The sequence below is a fragment of the Cyclopterus lumpus genome, chromosome 19 (assembly GCF_009769545.1).
Source record: "Cyclopterus lumpus isolate fCycLum1 chromosome 19, fCycLum1.pri, whole genome shotgun sequence".
NCBI classification, from domain to species: Eukaryota; Metazoa; Chordata; class Actinopteri; order Perciformes; family Cyclopteridae; genus Cyclopterus; species Cyclopterus lumpus.
In genome coordinates this window covers 2653223-2675637 of record NC_046984.1, presented here as the reverse complement: position 1 = coordinate 2675637, position 22415 = coordinate 2653223, and the positions used below count along the sequence as shown (strand labels likewise).

Genomic DNA, 22415 nt, shown 5'->3' with positions numbered 1-22415 from the left:
TAGGTCTGCCAACAAAAGGAATTGTTTACATGTAACAAGCGAACAGTATTTCCAGATTGCCTAACATGGAGGTAAAGGGGCCATTGCCCACCCCACTTCACCCCCCCGGTCTCTAGTTGTCTGTGTTATTTATTATTTGCATTTTGTTTTGAACTTCCTTTCTCGTACACAACTCAGTTCATCCTCTGACTCTATGTGCTTAACCAATATTCTACATTGTCACTGTATATTTCCACATTAAACTGTGACAAACCCACTCAAGGTATTGACCCTCAGGCCACGCGCCTCATCCAAACTCTGGGAAACTCTAGTCTCCTCTCCCGCTCGCCGGACGGAGAGCTTTTACAGATGTGAAACGTCTTTGAGGTTTTGCCTTGATAAAAGCGTTTTAAATAAAAGATGACGATATTATTAGTGTTGCAACAGATACTGAAGGACGGGGAGAATGGATGCAAACTGGAACAGCTCAGGCACTCTGCCACGGGCTAAAAACGGATGTCCGGCTGAAATATCGTGCCGTAATGGAAGGCTGAAAGTGGCCAGGACACGGAGCGGAGCTCTCCATCTATAATACAGTTCACAGCCAGAACAACCAGGCTCCCAGTGAAGGTGACTGTTGACACATTTGTGGTCAAGATCAGAAACAGCATTTACAACAGCTGAGCGAGGTTTATTTTTCCTCCAATTGAGATCCAGCTAAAAACTCATTGCAAAGCAGCCTGCAGACCAACATGGTATTGAAATGCCTGGACATGTTGCATGCAACATATTGGAATTAAAAAAACATACACGATTATGCATTATTCATTTATAACCCATCTGATATTCAAGCATTCTCACCTGCATTATTAATATGCACCGCCTCTGTGGTGACGTTTACTATACTTCGGTCAGATAACATCCAACTTACTTGAGTTGTTATTATACTTTATAGTCTTAGTCTATTTTACATTTTTGTTTGTGGACAGATTGGACAGATGTGTGAATCAGTGAGCTTTGGCAGTGTCAGTGGGTGTGTTTTTTAACTTTGGTCATAGCCAGGCTAGCAGTTTCCCCCTGCTTCCAGTCTTTATGCTAAGCTAAGCTAACCACATCCTGACTGACAGTGACTTCCCAGCTCACTCTCGGAGAGAAAGTGAATAAGACGACCAAATTGGACGACCCAGACAGCAAACTACAAAAAAAACAGGCTTTACTTAACAGGTTCTGTTCACAGTAGGCAGTACAGGCAAACAAATCAGGCAGGGATGAGGCAAAAAAAACAGTCAAGAAAAAAACAGCAGATATCAAAACCAGGAACATGAACACTAAGATCGCACTTGGTGCCACCTGACTTCACTTCGAACCCTTGCGCAGGTGACTTGTTAGTAGTTCTGCAGTTATTGAGCGCCTCATAATCCCACAAAATGAAATCACAGCATTGTATCATAAGTGGTGGATTCACATTACAGGAGCGTTTGTGAGTTAATAATAAGCACAGTCTTTACTGTGCAGCTGCTCATTGACATATTAGGACCTCTTTCTGCCCCTATGTGCCCTCTCTTCTTCATGCTTTTCTTTCCATTATTGCTACTTATTCCTGCTTTATTCAATGCATGTTAGGATGGAGAGGAATAATTACACTGACCAATCCCTTTTTTTAAATGAGCATATGGCATGTGATAACTGTATGAAGGACAGAAAGACGATGCCCTGCGGCAGACAACGTCGGAATCGCCAGTCATCCGTTCATCCGCCTGTTTGCTGCCACTTGTTCATCCCTCTGGATGCCAGGAGCAGAGCCACTCACTGGGAGTAGAGGTGAGTGGGGATGCCTTCTTCCAATGGAAGGAGAGCCCCTTGACAGCCGAACACTTCAATGGTCCTCTGGAAAATGGAGCATTTAAAATAGGATTTAAACACATACACACACACACACGCGCACACACACACACACACACACACGCACACACACCTCTGTGCTCGTCAGTAACTCCTCTCTGGAGGTGGTGAAGAGAAGCTCATAGAGTCTGTACTTCTGAAACAGACTGCAGAATACAAAAGGTCAGCTGCACCAGATTAACACAGAGAAGAGCACAGAGTTGTTCTACCCAGCTCACTTAAATGATACAATAAACAATACATTACCATTATTTCTAATTGTTTTGTTGCAGTCAAAGTGATGGTGTCATCCTAAATCCATGCTACATTATTTTCATACATAGTATGAACATAAAAGTTGGTAAACTTCTGGATTTACATTTACTGTACTCAAGTATTGTACTTGAATACATTTGTAGGTACTTAAATAGAGTTATGCAGGAAAGACTCCTAAAACCTGGAAATGAGTCATTGTGAAAGCATTTCCGGTACCCTTTTCTCAAAGTGTTGCAAATGTGGGTTTTTGGATCAATGCCTGAAATAAGGTGTATTGTTCACACAAGCTGAAGAGTTTTTTTTAAAGTTTTATTCGACATAAAATACGTCAGTAAATATCTCTTGAATTTTGAAGCTTTTACGTGTCTTAAAAAAGATGGCGGCTAACAAGGGGCTAATATACAGTATAAACCAGTTTGACTATAACGAGTACTCAGGTGAAACATATTATGCAATTTATTCCAGACTACTTTCTTTTGAAACTATTTAAAATGGTTAGCACCTGTTGTGTTTCCGGTCCAAGCTAACTGGTGTGACTTTAATAGTAAAGAAAGAACATGGGTTGTCTCTTGTTCTGGATCACATTCTGTGTTCTCCTCTTCACCATCAGTTCCCTCACCTCTCCCCTCCTGACCAGTGTTTTAAATGTGTGAGAGTAAATGTGTAAATCAGTCCGTTTCGACCGGAACACAACAGTAAGATAGTTATCTGAATACCTTCTCCACATCTGTGGGTTTGTCTCCGACCAGGTACAACAATACGTATTATGTTTAAAAAGAACCATTTAAACGTCACAATGTAGTCTCTCGTTATTTTTCTGATATTGTAATCTGTTTTTTCCCGTTTGCCCGCCTGCTGTATATTACTAAAGAGGCTGTGACACCAGTGACACCAGTTTCTCCAGCTTTAACAAAGTCAACATGCACAACCCCCCACACTGTCAGTGACAGCCTGACACTGTCTGCCAGCTCCTTATTGCGTATGCCATCTGTGTGTTGAAAGGAAGGCCAATGTGATTCAAGGGTGGAGCCCAGGAAAGCAGTGACCTGCTGGACCTGTTTTCAGGACCACTTAACAGCGTGGAGCTAATGATGGGGCCATTAAAGGGAACAAATGGGACTTTTGACATGTGTGACGTGTGTCAACCACGTGGGTTAATGTACACTGCCCTAACCCCCATGGGGCCTGGAGAGATCAAATGAATGGACACATTTTTACACCAGCCCAGCCTGTAAAACCTTGCTGGACCCACATGGAGGTGTTGGGATGTATAGACATTTCAGAACCTTGCAGGTGACTCTGAGCGAGTCAGACACACAACTTGAAGAAGAATCAACATCTAGATTTTACTCGGGAATACAAGAGCCTTTTATGGATTCTTCTGACCTGTTTCTGATGTAACTTATGAGTGCCGTGGCTTCTTCTTCGTCTAAAAGTGGAGTGGTATCTTCCTCTGAAGTCCGGCATTGGCTGGCAGCACCTAGGGCCACAGCAAACTCCCTCAGGTTCTGCATGAAAGACATCTGTTTCTCTGGAATATGACAATAAAACACAGATTACTGCTGGGAATCTGACACATTTGATAAAGCTAAGTACAACTGAACAAAATATTTTTAGGTGACTAAAATGTTACAGTTAACTTCCATGAACTGAACATGTTCTCATAGACTTCTTCTCAAGTCGCCTCCTGATGGCCAATAGAAACAATGCAAGTTTAAGGCACTTACGCATTGATCCTGTTTGTAAATGTTTCACTCAGAAAATTCACAATGGAGTAAAAACAATTGTGTTCATGGCATTAATACTTTCTGGTAATAATCCCACAATGATATGCTGCACTTTGAGATTGTTAAAATATAAAGTGCAATACAAATAAAATGTATTATTATTATGTGGTCATTTAATGTTTAATAGTACTTCTATGAAGGATGCACTTGGGAGAGTAATTTACTAATTGGAGTTTATTCCAGGTAGTTACTTTCACGGAGGTGTGTACAGAAGTGTACCTCCCCGTCTGACTGTCTGCAATGGATCTAGTAAGGAAATACAACTTTATTTAAATGGAACTTCTCCAAACCAGGGTTATAGAGTGGATACAAAAAACAACTATGCTAATAACAATAATTCAGTGATGTTTCTGCGTGTCCTCCCACCTCTTATGTTATCCAGCAGCATGTGAAGTACAGCCATGGTGAAGGAGGTCTGTATGGAGGTGAAGTTGGCCTCTGCAGCCCACCAGAAGCCACAGACATAGTAATCCAGCAGGACAGCTTCCTTCATACAGACGAGATGGTTCTTGAGGCCCAGAATCTCTGTCATCTCACTGCAAACAACAGAGAGCAGATCTGCATAAATAAATAGATATTTTAAATATTCATGATTCCAGAAGGTGTAGAGGATGTTTATAGGCGAACAAAGTCAAAAATGGCAGTATGGAGAAATTAAACTTTCAATAGTTCAACTGAATTAGAACATAATGGAAATGGAGAATGGCTGTACGTTTGTGAATTCATAATGCATTCAGCTTTCTATTTAAATAGCTATGGAAGGAAGACTAAACAACACAGAGCGTAATGACACCGTGTTCCATGGCTGCAGACGTTTTTAACTATTAGCGTTAGCTGGTAACACCAATGCTCATTAGCTAACGTTAGTTAGCTAGCCAGCTAGCTACATTTTTATATAATTGAAAGCATTCCTTTTCAAATGTTTTACGACACGGACCAAGGCGGCCATTACAGCTAGCTAGCTTTTGGGACTTTAATACCGACTCTACTCACAACTGCAGTTCGTCCTTGGTGCTCGCCAGCAGCGCGTGGACGTGTTGCTGTGGCGCCGCTTCCCACTGGAGGAAACCGGCTTCCTCTTTCTTCCGGGAGGTTAAGAACAAATATGCTGTTGTTAGCTAGTAATGATGTCAAATAAGCGCGTGCGCGACACTGGGACGGCCCGTTATTACCTGGAGCGTAGTGCCCTTCACTTTGGGTTGCTCCTTCTTTTCTCGACGCGTCGCTCCCTCGGACATGTTGCCAATGAGGTTGGCGCATTAGTCGTTGCCATGGCAGCACCCCAACAAACCGTCAGACTGCCGGTGTGATGTCCCGGATGTTGACGCCACGCTCACGTTCAGCCAGTCAGTGGTTTTATTCTTCTTTTTCAATGACAGCATGTTCTCACTAAAGCCTATTCTCTGTATTTGTCATGAGGACTAAATATAACCTTTCAAGCAGTTTAACATTAATTGTACATCTGTTTGACTAATTGTATCCGATTACTTAATACATTTGGCTTTTGTGTTTTTGTATTAATTAATAATACTGTAATTTACACATTTGTTCATATCACTGACATGTATGTGTTTATTGTTAAAGTATAATCATTCTCAATCCAAATGATAAAATCTACATAGCCATAACTATATGAAAAACTCTCTCTCTCAATGTTGTTGTGGTTATATACATGTAATGTATGCCGTTAGGTTAATAAAATCAGTATACGTGTCAGCTATATTGACAATATCTTTGGCAGTTTGTCTTGAAATGATAGTAATATTGTTAACTGCACACGGGTAGCTTGTGGCAACTGAACTCTTCTCTGAGATCTCGTGCAGTTCGAGCATCTGTAGAGCTTTAACACCAAATAGAGATCCTGACTTGATGTTTGTATATCCGTCCTTCTCCCCTTCCAGCCGGTGGTCCGAGCCCAAAGACACTTCAACCGCCTCCAGATCCCCAAGGAGCTCCAGAAGGCCCTGCCCTTCAAGAGCAAACCCAAACAGCTGCAACCCAAAGGGAAGACCCCCAGAGATCTCCAGAGGCCCAGTGTGATCAGGGAGCCCCACGAGAAGAAGGTGAGCACAACCGGACTGCATCCGCAGTGAGGGCGGAGCACTGGTGACCTCAAAGTCTCTGCAGCTCAAAGCATCGGAGCTTCAAAAAAGACCCACCACGTGCACAAGTTAATTAAAATGACTGCCTTACAATAATACTTTTATTTATTTATTATTATTATTATTATTATTATTATTATTATATATATATGTTGTCATTATTGTTATTAGAATAATTCTAGATGATACATCAAGTACAACAGATACTTGAACATAGTATTTCCAGTAGAAGAGACAATATATTTGGAGTACTTTAAAGTACATATAGTATATATATATATATGTAATTTTATTTTTTGTTGCATATCCAACAATATGTTTTGTAATACATATAATAATTAATACTAAAGGATATTAATAGCAAAGCCGGCTAATATTTAAGCACAGAAAACTAGTAAAAAAACGAGCAAGTGTGTGAGGAATAATATCAATATATTCATCAAATGTTAGAAAGTCGGGCTCTGAACTTGAATTATCCTACAATATGATTATAATGGTATTTCTAATGTTTGGTGATGCACGGTATTTAAATACAACACATTGTCTTTGTGGTTTTCTCCAGACTCTGCTGGACCCTGCTGGACCCTGCTGGACCCTGCTGGACCCTGCTGGACCCTGTTGACCCTGTTGGACCTTGCTTGACCCTGTTGGACCTTGCTGGACCCTGTTGGACCTTGCTGGACCCTGTTGGACCTTGCTGGACCCTGTTGGACAGACCTCCAGATCTACCAGGAGCTGATCAAAAGCCTTGCGCTGTGGGATGCTTCCTCCACTTCCCCCTCCACTTCCTGCATGTTCACCACCAACTCCTCCTCCTCTAAGGGCAAACTGAGAGCACCTCTCCCTCCGTCAGTTCCACCACCAGTTTCTCCACAAGCAGATTAACGGAGAGCTGAAGGATGCAGAGATGCTCCACCCGAGACTTTAGAGTCTTACGTTTTTCAGCCATGCTCCCCATAAAGAAGGTCCAGTTAGCCTTCTGTGTGTGTAAGCCTTTGCACTGCTGTTCAATGAAGTCCATCTTTGTCTGCGGTCATCAGATCAGTCCTTTGGGTTCAGACACATTGCTATTTGAGATCAGAGAGAATTTAAATGCTATTTTCTCAGCACACTTTTCTTATTCTTTATCTTGTATCTTTCAGTTTGCCAGCAGATCATTTTACGCACTTGTTACGTTCCGATAAGTCGCCATTTATGAAGGGTTTATACGAATGATTGAATGCATGCAATCATTCGTATAAACCCTTCATAAATGGCGTAAAAAGGCTTGTGTGTCTTTCTGACATCCCAAAACCTTATACTTATTAATGGCTTGTATATTATCTTAAAAGAAACATAAATGCCTTATCTAACATTAATAAAGCCATGAATCCACGCTCATAAAGGATGGCAGACAGAAGTGTGCTATATAAACGGCCGCACGGTGGTGCTGTCTCTCCAGAAATCACGTGTTCACGGTCATGTTTTAACTCGTTTAAGGGGAGCAGCTTCTCAGTGTCCCTTTGGTTTTATTATAGAACGCGTCTGTGAGTGTGACTCTGACAGCTGCTCAATCAGGCCTGATACTTCTGATCAAACACTATTACTAAGCTTGTTTACAAAATATCTAGCTAAAGCTGATCTATAGAGGGAAATATAGAAGAAAAAAGAGTATATGTCTTTTTTCTTCTATATTTCCTCTATATGTCTGAAGGTCCAAAAAGTTCCCATAGTAGGCTATTTTACAAGGCAACATATTTTCCTCACAGATACATAAATACATATCTCATAACATAAAGACTCGTTTCCATAGCTGCCACAACCTGCAGCTGTTGGACTGTGAGGAGGAGACGTCACCCCCTCGTCCCCCTCGAGTGCCGCTTGCACTTTATTTAAAGCGGGTGTCCCCGCCCCTGCTCGCTGCGTAACATGCGGCACATCATTACCGACGAACCGAGCGCCGCCACTGTCTTCGCTGACCTGCGCCGAAGAGGGTCCGGATTCCTGCTCAGCTGAGAGGAGAGGACGCCGCCGCAGGTAACTCAGCATTTTGCTTACAAAAATAAATAATATGTATATCGTTGTTATATGCGCATGCGTTTTTTGCCCGTACCATTAATAACAACTCTGCAGAAAAAAAAGAAGAAAAAAAATAGATCGGAATTATTGTCCAATCACGCACGTTCCATACCAAAGAAATGATAAAGCATATAGGATATCCATCTCCCATCTGTCGTCCCTATTAAAATACAATACAATCAGTTTGATATGTCTCGGTGTTGATCCCCCCCGTCCCCGCCCCCACCCCCACGGTCCTCTGTCAATCAGTGTGTTCTGAGCGCTCCGATGCCACATGAATCCTCTGCCTCTTCCCCGATCAGTGCTGCCGTGCACATGGAGTCGGGACCGGGAGGCCGTGGCCGCGCGTCAGCGTCAGCGCCGCTCCCGGAGCCGCCGAGCTGGAGGAGGAGCGCCCGCCTGATGGACGAACTCCTGTGAGCAGACCGTCCTCTGCTGCGCACCGGACTGTTGGGAGGAGAGAGAAGAACAAACTTGATTCCAAATCTTCTCATGGAGCCGGGGGGCGCAGGGTAGGGTGGTGGGAGGGGGGCCAGGCAGGGGCCTCCTGGAGAGACCAGAGCTTCACAACTCAAGTGTAACTCCACTAAAGCTAATGGTAAGATGCTTTTATTCACTATATATCATAGCTGAGGCTTGGCCTTCATTAACCATTAGCCTGCTGCTTATGGCGGACAATATATGAGTGTATTATAGTCATTGTGGACATTTTACAGAAAACGCAGCTCATCCAAATGAACTCCCAGTCTGGTACTGGGTACGGGTTTATAGACTGATTCAGATCCTTAGGTATAGCTTTCAATGGAGCAAACAAACATACATATATACTTGTCGTAGTAATAACAGCTATCGGGACAAGGACAGTAAAGCTGGACAGATAGAGGTAAATAACAGACAGGACTGTGAGAAAACACAAGTAATGAGAAAACAGGTGCAAATAAATAAATACTGAATGGATATATGATGATGTAGAATATGTACTTGTAAAGATGCCATCATGCATTAGTGATGGTAGATACTAACATCAGTGGGAAACCAGAAGAATGTGACAAGGCAAATGCACGTTTATGGGTTGTTAACCCATATACTGCTCATTCAAACTGCATGCTGTTGGCACAGGGTGGCCGCCTGCTCCCCTGCTGCCCACCCTGTCTCTCCAACCTTCTGTCCATTAGTTATTAATGAGTAAGTAAGAGGTGGTTGTAGTAGGCCAGTTTCTGGTATTTGAGCCAAAACACCATGATGTGGTCAGTTTTCAGTGAAATATCTCGACAATTATAGAATGAATTGCCATTAAATTTGGTTCAAACATTCACGTCCTTCTCAGGATGATTTGTGATAACTTTGAGCGATCCTCTGACGTTTTCCCTAGTGACAGCATGATTCCAATGTGTACAATACTTTGGTTTATCACCAAATACCTGCAAAAGTAAATAACATTCAGCTTCAGCTGTAGCAAAAGTTAACACGCTACGCTAAGGAGATCAATATGTTACAAAGCGTTGTTCCTGCTGAACATCGGCACGTTAACATTGGCATTGTGAGTATGGCATCTAGCTCAATGCACCGCCGTGCCTCGGAACAGTCTCACAGAGCAGCTAGCATGGCTGTCCGGTCCTTCATCTGTGTGGATGTGCAGCACTAAATCACCAGAGTGCTTCTTCAGCCAAATTTCCACAAGTTAATCTCCACTCAGTGAACATGGAGCCTTAAGACACATATGTACTTTCCGCGAATGCGAGTGTCCGCTAGAGCCCACGTGATGTAAATGTCATCATCAGAGGATGTATGCGTAGACCCAGACTGTATACCGCTCCCCGGTCAGTTGCTAGCTGAGCCTGGTTAGCCATCAAGCCTTATCTTCTAAGGTGCACTCGGCTCCTAGTGATGATGTTCCCCCATCTGTTTGCATCATTCTACATTAGGTCTATTAATCCTTGTTTCCCTCGGGTGCTTTTCCTCCCCTAAAAATCCAGTTATGTATGTTGAGTTCAGGTAGGATTTCCACTGAGCCAACGAAACGAAATCAGGCTTTATAGTAGATGATGATACCAATCAATTAAAGAATATCTTCAGCCCCGAATACATTCGTCTAAGAACATCCTTTACACTAATCAAACGTGTCCGATACACTTTGGACCGATAATCCTCAAGAGTGCCCAAAGTAGCTCGTACATCTCGCGGAAACATAGAAGAAAATACCAGATGAATGATTCCGATCCCGACCGATCAAAAGTATGTGGAAGAAAATTAGATTTTGTATCTTGTTACTTGTATCTAAAACCCCTGGATGTGGTGTAATCTGGTGAGAAGCTCTAAGGCTCAAAAAGAAAAAATGCCAAAAAAACAAGCATGTTTTCACGACGGAGTCAGAACAAAAGAAGCCTAATTACCAAATCTTGGCTCGTGATACAGCTCATGGTTCGGTCATCTGAGATAAGTGGAGTGTAGTCCGCACAGATCTGTGCTGTTGCCGCGTGTGTGTTCTTTTTTTTCCCTCCATTTTTTATGGGATCCGCAAAGGATTTAATCAGTCATGCTCCGTCTAATAGATGGGCTGCTCAGCGGAGCGTGATGAGAGAGCATGCTGTCTCGGAGAGAGAGAGAGAGAGAAGGAGATGAGAGGAGGAAGACATGACAGTGTCTCTAAAATACAAGGCCTTGGAACACAAAGGAAGAGCGAGTTGACGCTGTCATGAAGACGGAGCCAAGTTAGCTCTTGATTCGTGCCTCCGCAGGAATCTTCATCTTGAATTATGTACGCGCAGGACCGCGTCCCAGTGAAAGAAAGGAGAAGGCCTAACTGTTGTTTTTAAAGGCACGTTTTGTCTTTTTAAAACGGACGGAATGCTAGACCTGTCCAGGAGATGCACATCACTTACTGTATGTGAGTCACTTTCTCTCGGCCTCCTCCACACTTCATGCCTCCGCAGCCAAGTCATCTGAGCCGAAATAATAGTAATAACGCAGCGACTCGTCGTTTCATGAGATGTATTTGTTCATGGATTTGTAAATGGCCAAAAGAGACTAAATCAATTAAGAAATGTCAATTAAAAGTGCAGGTTGAAGGAGTAGTTTAAAATATTTTAGAAAAAGTTTTGACACAGTCCCCTTTTTTTGCCCCCCAACATTTGTTGCGTGGTTTGTGAACATCTGTATGGGACCGCCCAGAAAGGCACAGTGTGTGGAGACGTCAACCGGCATCAAGACGAGCCTATATTATTAAAATTCTGATTCTTTCCGAATCGCTGGAGCTGATCGCACGGCAGCTCTGTACCACTGTGTTGCACCCCCCCTTCCTCATGTAAATGTGGGATGGCAGATGCTGATTGTTTGTGGCTGTGACTGTGGCGAAATGCATAAGTAACGTTGTGTTCATGCGCTGTAATGCAAATGGCCGGCTTGATGCTCTCCATCGGTGGATGTGAAGGCTCACAGAGGCTTGAGCAATGACGACTGTCACCAATACATTAGCGTGGCGCCGGTCTTAGATGACAGTGGAAGGAGGACCGGTCTATTTGTAATTGATGAGTCAACATATTCCACTTTTTGGCCCTTATTCTGAAAAAGAACAAACAATAGAACTCGTGAAAGAACATTTTCGTATTCTTACCTTAACTTTCTTTAACTTTTTTTGTACCAGGGCGCCACATCGGATTCAAGGAAACGCTCCTTACATTCGGATAACTGTCCAGGATAAATGCCCACCGTAAACATGATGAATCCCACTATGAGTAAATGAGCGTGCCTTGTAAATGAGTATTATTAACAACTCTGACTAATATCAGCAAATCCCACGCCTTGATCGGAAAATGCTACATTCGGAAGAAGGCTTAATTCTGGATATCCAAACCGAATATTGTGTTACCCTTTAAAATGTTGAATATTGTCATATCTGGATTAATAGCAGAATATAAGTGTGCATGTGAACATTGTTGCCGGTCTAAAGCCGCTGGCTTCTGTGAATGTGAACATTCATAAAAGTAGGAGCAAGTGCAACTGCAAGCCCGATATGAAAGCTCAAAAGCTCATGTGTATTGGTTGACCAGAGATATGATTACAACCCTGGTACTGCTTTGCCATCCAGCAAGAGGATGGAAGTAGAGGCAGGAATACATCCTTTATGGTGCTAAAACAATCTGTTTGGAAGGCAAACAAAATTGGAAGGCAAACATACAGCTTCCCAAACGTGGTCTGATAATGTGCCTTTTGTTAATTTGATTTCACATTTCAGGAGACACTGCAACCCCCTGTTACCCTGTTTTACATGTTTAATGATGTTATTTTAAGACAGTGATGTCAGTGCAGTTTGGCAAGACTACAGCTACATTAAGCAGTACGATGACTTCTGTTTTGAACTACTGCAAGCTGAGAGGGTTTGCTGCAACAAGGCAAGCCATAGTTATAACTATTAACATTTACATAACACTACAATGCATGGGGGGGAGGGAGATGTTGCTAGATCTTGGTACCAGGTAGGAAATTTTATGTAAAACACTTTGAAAGAAGCATTAGTAATTCTGCTATTCTGTGGCCGACAAGTGTCAAAGGAATGCGAAAGCCCAATGCAAATGGCGGCAATAAGAGTCGGTTCATTTCATAGTCACAAATCCATTGTTGCTCACTTCCATGCTTTTGCGTTTGCGTTGTGACTTTTGCATTCGTTCGACACTTGGACAATTCGTTCTCGCCACCGTCTTGCAGGGCTTTGGAAACATGCAGCGCAGTCCGACCTCCAGCAGCAACTCTGCAGGCTTCATGCAGTCATCCCGACCAGCATGAGCGACGCTGGATGTTAGCATAGCTCATGTTAGCATTTGCATAGAGGAACCGTGATTGTCTTCTTTTAGGAGCAATCTTACAGGAAAGTGCCTGTTGGCATCAGGGTTAGAAACTGTAGCCGTGGCGCTACTTGTTCAGCTATTTAGGTTAGTAGTGCAGGGCCCATTTGGAGCGAGTGGCCGCTCGCAGCGATTGCTTGGCTCCCGGTATTTTGCAGCTTGCAGCGTTGTCGGGGGGGCGTTCCCATTCGGAGCATGTGGCCATTCGACATTGTGGAGAACCGCTCATCGCTCGTTGACTCCAGGGAAGTGAGGAAAAGTTTGGTCCCATGTTTGCAACTTGCAAACATTTCCAGAATTGGGCAACTCAAGATAATTGTACACTTGCAGAGTTGATGGTGTATTGATTAAAAATACCAAAGTGACACAGAACTATGTCCATTAGCCTTGGTGTTAATTAGCTTGAAAGAAAGCCTCAATGTGAGGTGTTCCTGTTTGGCTTTCAGGTACTTCCAAACTATCAAGTGCAAAGTCAGATTCATCAAAGCTCTCACAAAAGTCCAAGTCTCCCAGTCATGACTTGGATGTCGACACGGGCAAGTTTACAAGTCGGAAAGTGGTTAAGTGACAAATGGTATACCCTCATCTGAACGCAGTATTGTGGTCACAGTGAGGTTGGCAGGTTTGCTGCTAACATGCATCTGACAAACAAACCTTTGTTCGTTAAGAAATAGTTCTAAGATATAACTCAAATACAATATTTCAATTTGTATACAGAAATAAACTGGACACAACATGTTAAACGGTGAGCTTTAGTGGTGTTGGTGGGTGTAACTGTAACTGGAGACTTAATGCAAAGCTCGGTGTATATTTTTCTCAAAATGCTGAAGTTCTCCTTTAATCCGAACGTAGGAAGACAAAAGCACCTACACACAAGTCACGATGTACTTCGATCAACACAGGACCATCTGGAGATATAACTGTTGGCAACACGAAAGCGGTTATACATCCCTTTTTTTCCTTTGACTGAGGGCGTACATCTCTGCATGTGCTCTTTTTCTTGTGGATCCTATTATTCCGTTCTATGTGTACACTTCTGCAGGATTTGAAGAGAGTGCTGTCCTTCCCACCGTACCCCGGGGACTACCTGCATCCAGTGGTGTATGCCTGCACAGCAGTCATGCTGCTCTGTCTGCTCGTCTCCATCATGACCTACATTGTCCACCAAAGGTGAGGAGAACATTTAGTGAAGGATGGCTTCACATTTTTCAAGTCAATCTCAATGCGACACCCTCATGTGCGCTGCAAGAGCCGCTGGTTGCCGTAAAGGACACGTTAATTAGCTTGAAGCAAACTGAGGTCTTAAAGCATCCCCTTCCTAACACGAAAGAAACAGGGGGACAAGATCCTGATCCTCTTTCCAAAAGTTAGTCTTGGTTGGTGTGAAAGTCTTGATTTGAGCCACTTCACAGCTAGAACCTCACAACCTCGTCACCACCAGGGAGACCTGTAAGAGGACAGACTGAATATCCCCCAGAGGATGGAGATCCGGATCCAAAACATCTGGAATGAAGCACATACAGCCAGGAGAGAGAGAGAGAGATAGAGGTCCCAGAGTGGCCGATGGTCTGATACGGAAAAGACAAATTGTAAGAGAGGAAGGACAAGTAGAAGAAACTAAGGAGTGAAAGAGAAGACGAGCATGGGCTAGAGTTTGGATTCAAAGGCCCCAACAAAAAGCAGGGAGGTTATTTCGGAGTAAGGGGGCACTACAGGAAAAGGCCCTGCGGCCAGCTGACTTCTTGTGAACTCCAGGAGTAACAACACAGCTAATTGCACTGTTTTGACCCAGAACTGTTTTCGGTCTGAACGCGCCGTCTCCTAGACTGCTCAAATGTCATATCAGCTTCAGCTGAAGTCGGGAATTCATTATAGCATGGAACGAGGACTGTGGATTGTGATCCCCATCTCTTACAGCGGGGTCACTATAGTGAGGGTTCGCCTCAGGACTAGTAGGGACAGCAAGTATTGTTACAGCGAACAATTGTTCTTTTTGTGTACATAAGGCATGTGGGCAGTGTATTAAAGAGTCACTTTGGTGCTTTTCAACCAGAATCCTATTTTATCGTGTTTTTGCATCTGAGTGTCTAATGGGGACGATAATTGTTTTAATTGATCTCGTATTGAGAGAGAATGTACGTCTACTATAACCATTTTATTTTTGCTATACTTGATCCCGCCTGTCTGTTTGCTCGGAAAGGTCTCGTTCTGAAATCTCCAGTCACATCCACATGGTCCAAATCCTCTAAATATTCAGCCATGATATAATACATCTTTCAGAAAAAACACTGGTTCTCATGTTCACCATGTATAGGAAAAGAGAGAAGAGGAGAGAGGAGCTCAGTGTATCCTAAAACGTCCTCCAGCAGCTTATAGCAGCATATCTAGGGGCTGGACCATGATGTTATGAACCCAGACACGAGGGCGTTTGTTCTGACGTTTGTGGGACTTCCACAACATGTACAAAGCAGAAATACTTGTTATTTCTTCCATGGTGGACGGCGGAGATAAATGGCTCGGTTTCCAGGGAGATTCCATTCCACTCGGTGCAAATGACGCAAATTACCACAAAATGAGTAAACTCCTGCGAGTAACGCGTCGCGTTTGGTGTGAAAGCAGACTTAGTCACATGTGGAAATACGGTGAAAATGACCAAAGTGGTTAAGGTGAAATTTAAAATAAATCAGATCTTTTATATTTGAACTGAGGTTTAGGTTGTGCTGTTGACGAATGAACATTTACAATGTTTTTCTTTGTGTTCACTGATGTTATTGAGAAGAAGAAAAAAACACACAATCATAACTACATTACCAAAATCACAAATTACAGACTCCCCTCAGAGGGCTTTACAATCTGTACACATACGACATCCCTGACCTTTGACCTCACATCGGATCAGGAACAACTCCCCAAAAATAGAAAAAAACCTTTCACAGGGAAAAAAGGGAAGAAACCTTCAGGAGAGCAACATAGGAGGATCCCTCTCCCCGGATGGACAGAAGCAATAGATGTCATGTGTACAGATATGATTTTGATAAAAAAATGTCTTATTTAAATGAGTCTTGATTAGACTATGTTAATGTCCAACTGCCACTCTAACCACTTCATGTGATCCATCCTTGTACTCACATTAGTCCTGTTTTCCAGAATTCTAGCAATAATGTCCACATATACTTTATTTGTGTCACTCTTCCAAACAGGTAAATGTTGCCTTATCCCGAAATACTTCTCAAGGTCAAAAATGATGTGTTTTCATACATTCCCCAGCAGTGGACGCTCATCGTTTTTTTTCTTTGAACTTTGCAGTGTGATCCGCATCAGCAGGAATGGCTGGCACACACTCCTCAACTTCCTCTTCCACACGGGGCTGACGTTTGGAGTTTTCGCCGGGGGCATCAATCAGATCCAGTTACCTTTTGTGTGTCAAATTGTAAGTTGTGGTTTTCCGACTTTCTCAGCATAGTGTTATTCCACAGCACTTTTAAAAAAACATGTTCCGAAAGGTTTTATGATCTAAAGAGAACTGAAAGCTCCCTCAGTTGATGGTCAAGCAGTTTTGAGGTCACTGGCAGCTAAAGGCATCCCTCAGAAACTGAAAGAGGCATCAATGTCCACAGGAAAGCCAATGTTCACTGAGTGTTAAGATATAACTCTCAACCATGAGCAAAAACTGTTACGGCTTGCTATATATTCTGTTTAGATTTTCTTTATAAAACCACAGAGTCTCAGTGGATCAGTGTGATGAAGTATTTATATTGTGTATCACTGTCAAACAAGACTAAGAGTATACAGCCATGCTAGCAGCTTTGTGGGTTGTACTGGTACAGTGGTGCTCTGTGAACATGCTGACGGTACGCTAACTGAGTAAATTAGCCCAGGTAGTGGAAGACAGCAGCTACAGCAGCTACAGTCAGAACACACAGGCAATGTACACATTTGAAATTGGTTGTCGGAGCTGGCCGCATCCCAGTGCAGCTAGTCGAAAATCTAATGGGGATTAGCCATTGTTAGCCATGGTTAGCAATAAGTAATGGGGTTTGCTCCTGCCAGGGTAGCCATTGTTAGCCGTTGTTAGCGATACACAATGAGGTTTGCTCCCGCCAAGGTAGCCATTGTTAGTCGTTCTTAGCAATAACAGTTGATATTGATAACAACGTATTACAAGTTGGACGGTACTGAGTGTACGACTGATAAGACTGACAAAAGTACTAACAAAAAATACATTTCGAGCAGCCATGTTGGATTTCTAGTCAGGGTTGATGAGGTTCATCACAATCCAACTTCGGTCCGACTCCGGGTTGAAATTGACAACTTACCAGTTCACATGGAACGTAGTGGAAAAAGCATGTACAAAAATGAACCATATTGTTAGTAACAGATTTATCTATATAATCTAAAAGAGCTAACATTGTCTGGCATACGAAGCTAACTATAACACATCAAAATGTCTTTATTGTTTTCAACAATAACATTGTGATTGACACAAACAAACATGTTAACATGCAAGTTATGTTACTAATTATCTCAAAATGCATGGACACAAAACACTAATACATTCACATGCTAATTGGACAACAAACTTGTATTGCTTTTAATAATCTTTGTTTACAACTTTATCTCTGTCAGGTTGGCATTGTTCTCCACTATGCTTCTTTGTCTACCATGCTTTGGCTGACGTTTACTGCTAGAAACATCTGTAAAGATGTGTCCAAAGACCCTCTTCGGGCCCAGAACAGGGATCGGCCAGGCCAGACTCGCACCAAACCAACTATCTTCAGGTAAGCTGTAAGCTAGTGAGCATGTGTTTATGTGCACAACAGGACTCGACAATGTCCTGGTTACCTGACAACTTGACAATGTGTGAATTCATTATTAATTATAGCCGCAATGCAAGTGCCCTTGGACCACTGTCTCTCTTTTACAAGATTGTGTGACTCCTACAAGAGGGTTGACTACAATCAAAGTCAAGTGAGGACTTTGAATTTGAAAGAATTTGAAGTTGAACAAATCTTAAAACTGAGTTACTAAATCAGAAAAGAGTTTTGCATCACTTATTTTTGGTTAGTTGATGCCTCATGTTATAGTAAAGCATCTGTTAACATTTAAGCAAAGCTCACATCTTTTTTTCTTCACGTAGATTTTAATAGGATGATAGTTTAAAGAAAAAATAATCTGATCTTTATGGCAACATTGAGCTCAAATAGTTCATCACTTTGGAGCAGTTATTAGCCGTCTTTCTGACAGTGATGTGAGAGAGATTAATATCCTTAAATCTGTGTGATAAAATACCAAGCTTTAATCAGGATGTTAGCCTAGCTTAATAAAGACAGCAGGGTTTAACAGCGCGGCTCAGCAGCCAAGTGTCTTTTTTGATGGTGGATGGAGAATTCTAACAGAAATGTATTTGTTGATTCAGCTGGATTATCTTTTGCCTCTCTGCTACCCAGCCATAATTCATACTGTACCATTTTAAACCTTTTTTGCAGATTTTATCTTGTGAGTGATGGAATCCCTCTCATAATTGTTGGCGTTACGGCAGCATTTAGTATGGAGAACTATGGCAGCAGGGATGATGCTTTGTAGTAAGTACAACATTAAATTATATGTGAACAATCATGTTTTCATTCATTCTTTAGTAAATAGAACACATGTTTATGTCTCTGTGTTTTTCTCAGTTGCTGGATGGCATGGGAACCAAGTTTGGGAGGTTTCTATGCCCCCATGGGTCTTCTGGTCTTAGTCATGTCCGTGTACTTCTTGTGTACATACATCCAGCTTAAACGCCACCCAGAGAAGAAGTATGAGCTGCGAGTTCTGAGTGAGGAGCAGCAGCAGTTATCATCGAGCGAGTCAAACCATCACTGTCATACCAACACTGGGGGAGTTTCTGGGCCTACTGGGGACTGTCAGCCATTTGCAACAGGCGTGTCGGTGCTGGCCAATGAGCACTCATTTAAATCTCAGCTCCGGGCCACAGCCTTCACCCTCTTTCTGTTCCTGTCTACCTGGGCTTTGGGAGTGTTGGCGGTATCACTGGGACATTTCCTGGATATGATATTCAGCTGTCTGTATGGGGCTTTTTGTGTCACTCTGGGACTCTTCCTTCTTATTCAGCACTGTGCCAAACGTGATGACGTATGGCACCGCTGGTGGGCTTGTTGCCCGTCCAAGTCTAAGTCCGAGGACGGGGACGGACAGAGCCCGAGGCAGGAGCTCCATCAGCCACACTGCCACCTGAGCTCCCCATGCTCCGGCAAGCAGCCTCTGCTCTCCCCTCACCTTGTGCAGAGTTCTTACCACAAAATGATGCCACCTTCACAGAACCCCACGCCCAATCACACGGGTCCGTGCTGCGTGGCCGTGATGAGTCCCGTTAACGCGAGCCCCATGTCACCTCTCGCCGAGCCACTGCCCTCACTGCGTCCGCAGGCGCTTCCCGACGAGCTCCCTCGCCCCGCTCTGCCTCTACAGGGCTGCCTTAATGACAGAACAAAGTCGCGCTCCTTCAACCGCCCACGTCCATGCCTCCAGGACTACCGCTTGCACATGACCTCCACCAGTATGGACGGGAACGGGCACAGCTCACACCAAGACAGCCCTCACCCAGCGCACCACCTAGAAGGCTCACCACTTGTTTCCAACACCCCACACCCGGACCTCCAGCTTCCCTGCCCCAGTCCTCACTTGGATAAGCAGCTTGCTTCCTGCCACAGCTTGCAACGCCAGAACTCCTGCCACAGCGTGCAAGACTCGATGGCTTCCTGTCACAGCCGGACACACAACATGCACGACAGCATTACTTCCTGTCATAGCCTCCACCTGCCTTCTCATGGGGTCCACACCTGCCAGTGGCACATGTACAGCTCAGCCGATCACTCCTCCACCACGAGCTGCAGTGAGAAACCCGACCCCTTCGCCTTGCAATACCAGCAAGACCCCGAAGCATACAGCTGCATGTCGAAGGCAACAGATAAAGAGAAGGATAATCTCTGCGTAGAGGTGGAGCAGAAAGGGTTCCCAAGAAATACTCTGCCTCGGCAGCACGGCACCGTCACCCGGCGAGGTACCATCGGCCGGAACAGGAGCTTGCAGGAAGAAGGCCTGTTCGGCTCGGACACCACAGGAAACATACGGACTGGCCCTTGGAGGAATGAAACCACTGTATAGTTTTCTTACACTTGTACTTGCCACACCTTCCAGCAGCCCTGTAATCGAGTTACTCCTTTAAGTGTTTGGGTCTCAATGCGTTCAGCTTTGCCCCTTGAACCACAGGTTGAGTTTCCAGCGAGGCCTCGTACCCTGATGATATTTCTGAAGCCCTTTATGACAAAGTTATCTTTAAGTGTGTTACTAATCCGTTTTTGCAAGGAATATTCAAATGCAAGAGAGGTTCAATTAGTGTTCAATGAATATTCTGCTCCATGTAGTTTAAAGTTGCAATCAGTACTGTATGGCTCTCTAGGGGAACAGTGGCTAGTAGTTAGCAATGACACAGCAAGAAGGAAAGTTTGAAACCACATCAGTTCCACTTTCCTCCTACAGTCAAAAGGCATGCAGGTGTAAAGATTTTAAACTTTAGACTTTATCCCAAACAAACCAGTGGAAAAAGTTCCCAAACTCAATGACCATGAATGAGTCGACTTAAATAAGAGACCCAAACATTGCATGGACCCTTAAAACTTAACAAGTAATGAATAAATAATGTTGTCCAGCATTTATTACCAAGTTGTGAGTGTAGCCATGCTGTGATATTTACTATTTGGATAATGAATGAATCTGTTGATTATTTCTTTGATTACTAGATTATTAATGGGATGAAATGAAAAGAAAAGCATTCTTATCAAGAAAGCAAAACGTATTCCTCGTCTTCATGTACAATGTACTTTTACTACATTGAACTAGAATGACCGCCTTGCGGTTGTATGCCTCCGCAACCAGTCACGTTGCAGTTCACATCCATGTCCATCCAAGATCACGTCATCATTTTATCCCATTAGACATTTGAGTGAAATTGTCATAATTAGCATACAAATTATTGATTTATGGCCCAAAATATGTATTGTAAAAGTCACGGTGACCTTTGACCACCAAATTCTATTCAGTTCATCTTTGAGTGCAAGTGGACGTTTGGGCCAAATATGAAGTAATTCCCTGAGATATTGCGTCCACGAGAATGTACCGGGCATACTGACAAACTAATTAAAAAATATAAAGCCAGGCCGTCACAGCATAAAATATTGAATTGAAATTCAGAGACAGAAGCACAATTACAGGGTCATTTAAAAACAAATGTAACACAGAATACCTTCCATATTTCTTTTCTCTCGACGGATCAATGTAGCGTTGGCTTTATCAAGCGTTAGCTTTAAAGTAGCTTTATCAGGGACCCGGCGACATGCATCCATCACAAAACGGAGAGAAAACAGACGGACGGTAATTCTGTCTATTATATTTGTTTCTAAATTAAAACCTGATATCATGCGTTTGCATCTGCACTTTTCTCCACTGTATCGTTGGACTCTACCTCTGACACATTTCCGACAAAAGCCACAAAAACGGAAGCGTGGTTGTTGTTGCAGAGTCATGCTGTGGAATAACAATTAACAGAACAAAACAGGGTAAAAGAAAAACATAACTAAAAGGTGCTTTCCGCTCACATTTTTTAAATAATTAGTAATTCATAAAAATCGTTGCTATGGAATCGTTGTGCCGAGTGCATTATGACTAGTTTATGGTTCGTTTCAGAAAACAAACTCACAGCAGCCACTGAGGAGAGGTCAACATCCGCAAATCCTCAGTGAAATATAAGAAGCAAGAAGCAGTCAAATACCACTGATTGCACCTTTAAATACTTGGATCGATTGCTTTCTAACGGCATTTCTAGACACAATATCATTTTAAATGTTAGTGGTTCCACATGTGAAAACACTTTTGAATCAGTGTGAGCATGTGTGTGTTTTTGTATGTGTGGAACAGTGCATGAGTAGATACATACAGATGTGGTGTGGTTTTGTGCTATATGTTTATTATTATGGATTCACCCTTGCAGAATTTTACATTTATGATCCGTCTTGATCAAGATTAATTTATAAAGCCTATAAAGATTTTATATGGAGACACCTTATCTATGCTGCCAAATGGAGTCAAATAGACTCACGTCTGACAAATATTGCACTAGTATGTACTATAGTAACTCACCTGGTGAGATCATAATGAATAAATAAAACCCGTCAATGTGCTACAAAGCACAAACTTTGTATCGTGCCAAAAAGATGTGCCAGCTTCCACTGTGATGCGAAAGTACACACAGCTCATTCTCAATGCGTCTTGAGAGATCGTACAGTTTGTATCATACAAACTTGAACTCAGGTTATAGAAGATCATCAGCGGCCCCTTCCATGTCGTTCCAGAAATGTCTATACGTTTTCTCCAGAGAGGTGCTTTCACAACCAGTCGAGCCTGGCTGTAGCCGGCCAGACTAGCTTAGTTTG

At 43.0% G+C, this 22415-nt stretch overlaps 2 protein-coding genes across 2 annotated transcripts; one reads left to right on the top strand and one right to left on the bottom strand.

The window, feature by feature from the left end:
* Nucleotides 1-1520: 1520 nt before the first annotated feature.
* cabcoco1 (ciliary associated calcium binding coiled-coil 1) lies at nucleotides 1521-5164 on the bottom strand. The gene is made up of 6 exons (XM_034559159.1): nucleotides 5096-5164; nucleotides 4917-5005; nucleotides 4290-4459; nucleotides 3523-3667; nucleotides 1955-2027; nucleotides 1521-1866 (listed from the first exon to the last, which is right to left on the bottom strand). Exons 1-6 carry the CDS (start codon nucleotides 5159-5161, stop codon nucleotides 1786-1788), a joined length of 624 nt encoding a protein of 207 aa, XP_034415050.1. The 5' UTR covers nucleotides 5162-5164; the 3' UTR covers nucleotides 1521-1785.
* Nucleotides 5165-7969: 2805 nt separating this feature from the next.
* adgra1a (adhesion G protein-coupled receptor A1a) lies at nucleotides 7970-21531 on the top strand. The gene is made up of 7 exons (XM_034559195.1): nucleotides 7970-8041; nucleotides 8386-8681; nucleotides 13967-14094; nucleotides 16231-16354; nucleotides 17551-17702; nucleotides 18411-18506; nucleotides 18600-21531. The coding sequence occupies exons 2-7, from the start codon at nucleotides 8679-8681 to the stop codon at nucleotides 20089-20091; spliced, it is 1995 nt and encodes a 664-aa protein (XP_034415086.1). The 5' UTR covers nucleotides 7970-8041; nucleotides 8386-8678; the 3' UTR covers nucleotides 20092-21531.
* The last annotated feature ends 884 nt before the right edge of the window (nucleotides 21532-22415 follow it).

Coding starts and splice junctions, on each gene's coding strand:
- adgra1a (XM_034559195.1), top strand. Junction 17,703..18,410: donor ACCAAACCAACTATCTTCAG/GTAAGCTGTAAG, acceptor CCTTTTTTGCAG/ATTTTATCTTGTGAGTGATG. Junction 18,507..18,599: donor AGCAGGGATGATGCTTTGTA/GTAAGTACAACA, acceptor TGTTTTTCTCAG/TTGCTGGATGGCATGGGAAC.
- cabcoco1 (XM_034559159.1), bottom strand. CDS start 5,161: ATGTCCGAGGGAGCGACGCGTCGAGAAAAGAAGGAGCAACCCAAAGTG. Junction 5,006..5,095: donor TGAAGGGCACTACGCTCCAG/GTAATAACGGGC, acceptor ACCTCCCGGAAG/AAAGAGGAAGCCGGTTTCCT. Junction 1,867..1,954: donor AGTTACTGACGAGCACAGAG/GTGTGTGTGCGT, acceptor TCCATTTTCCAG/AGGACCATTGAAGTGTTCGG.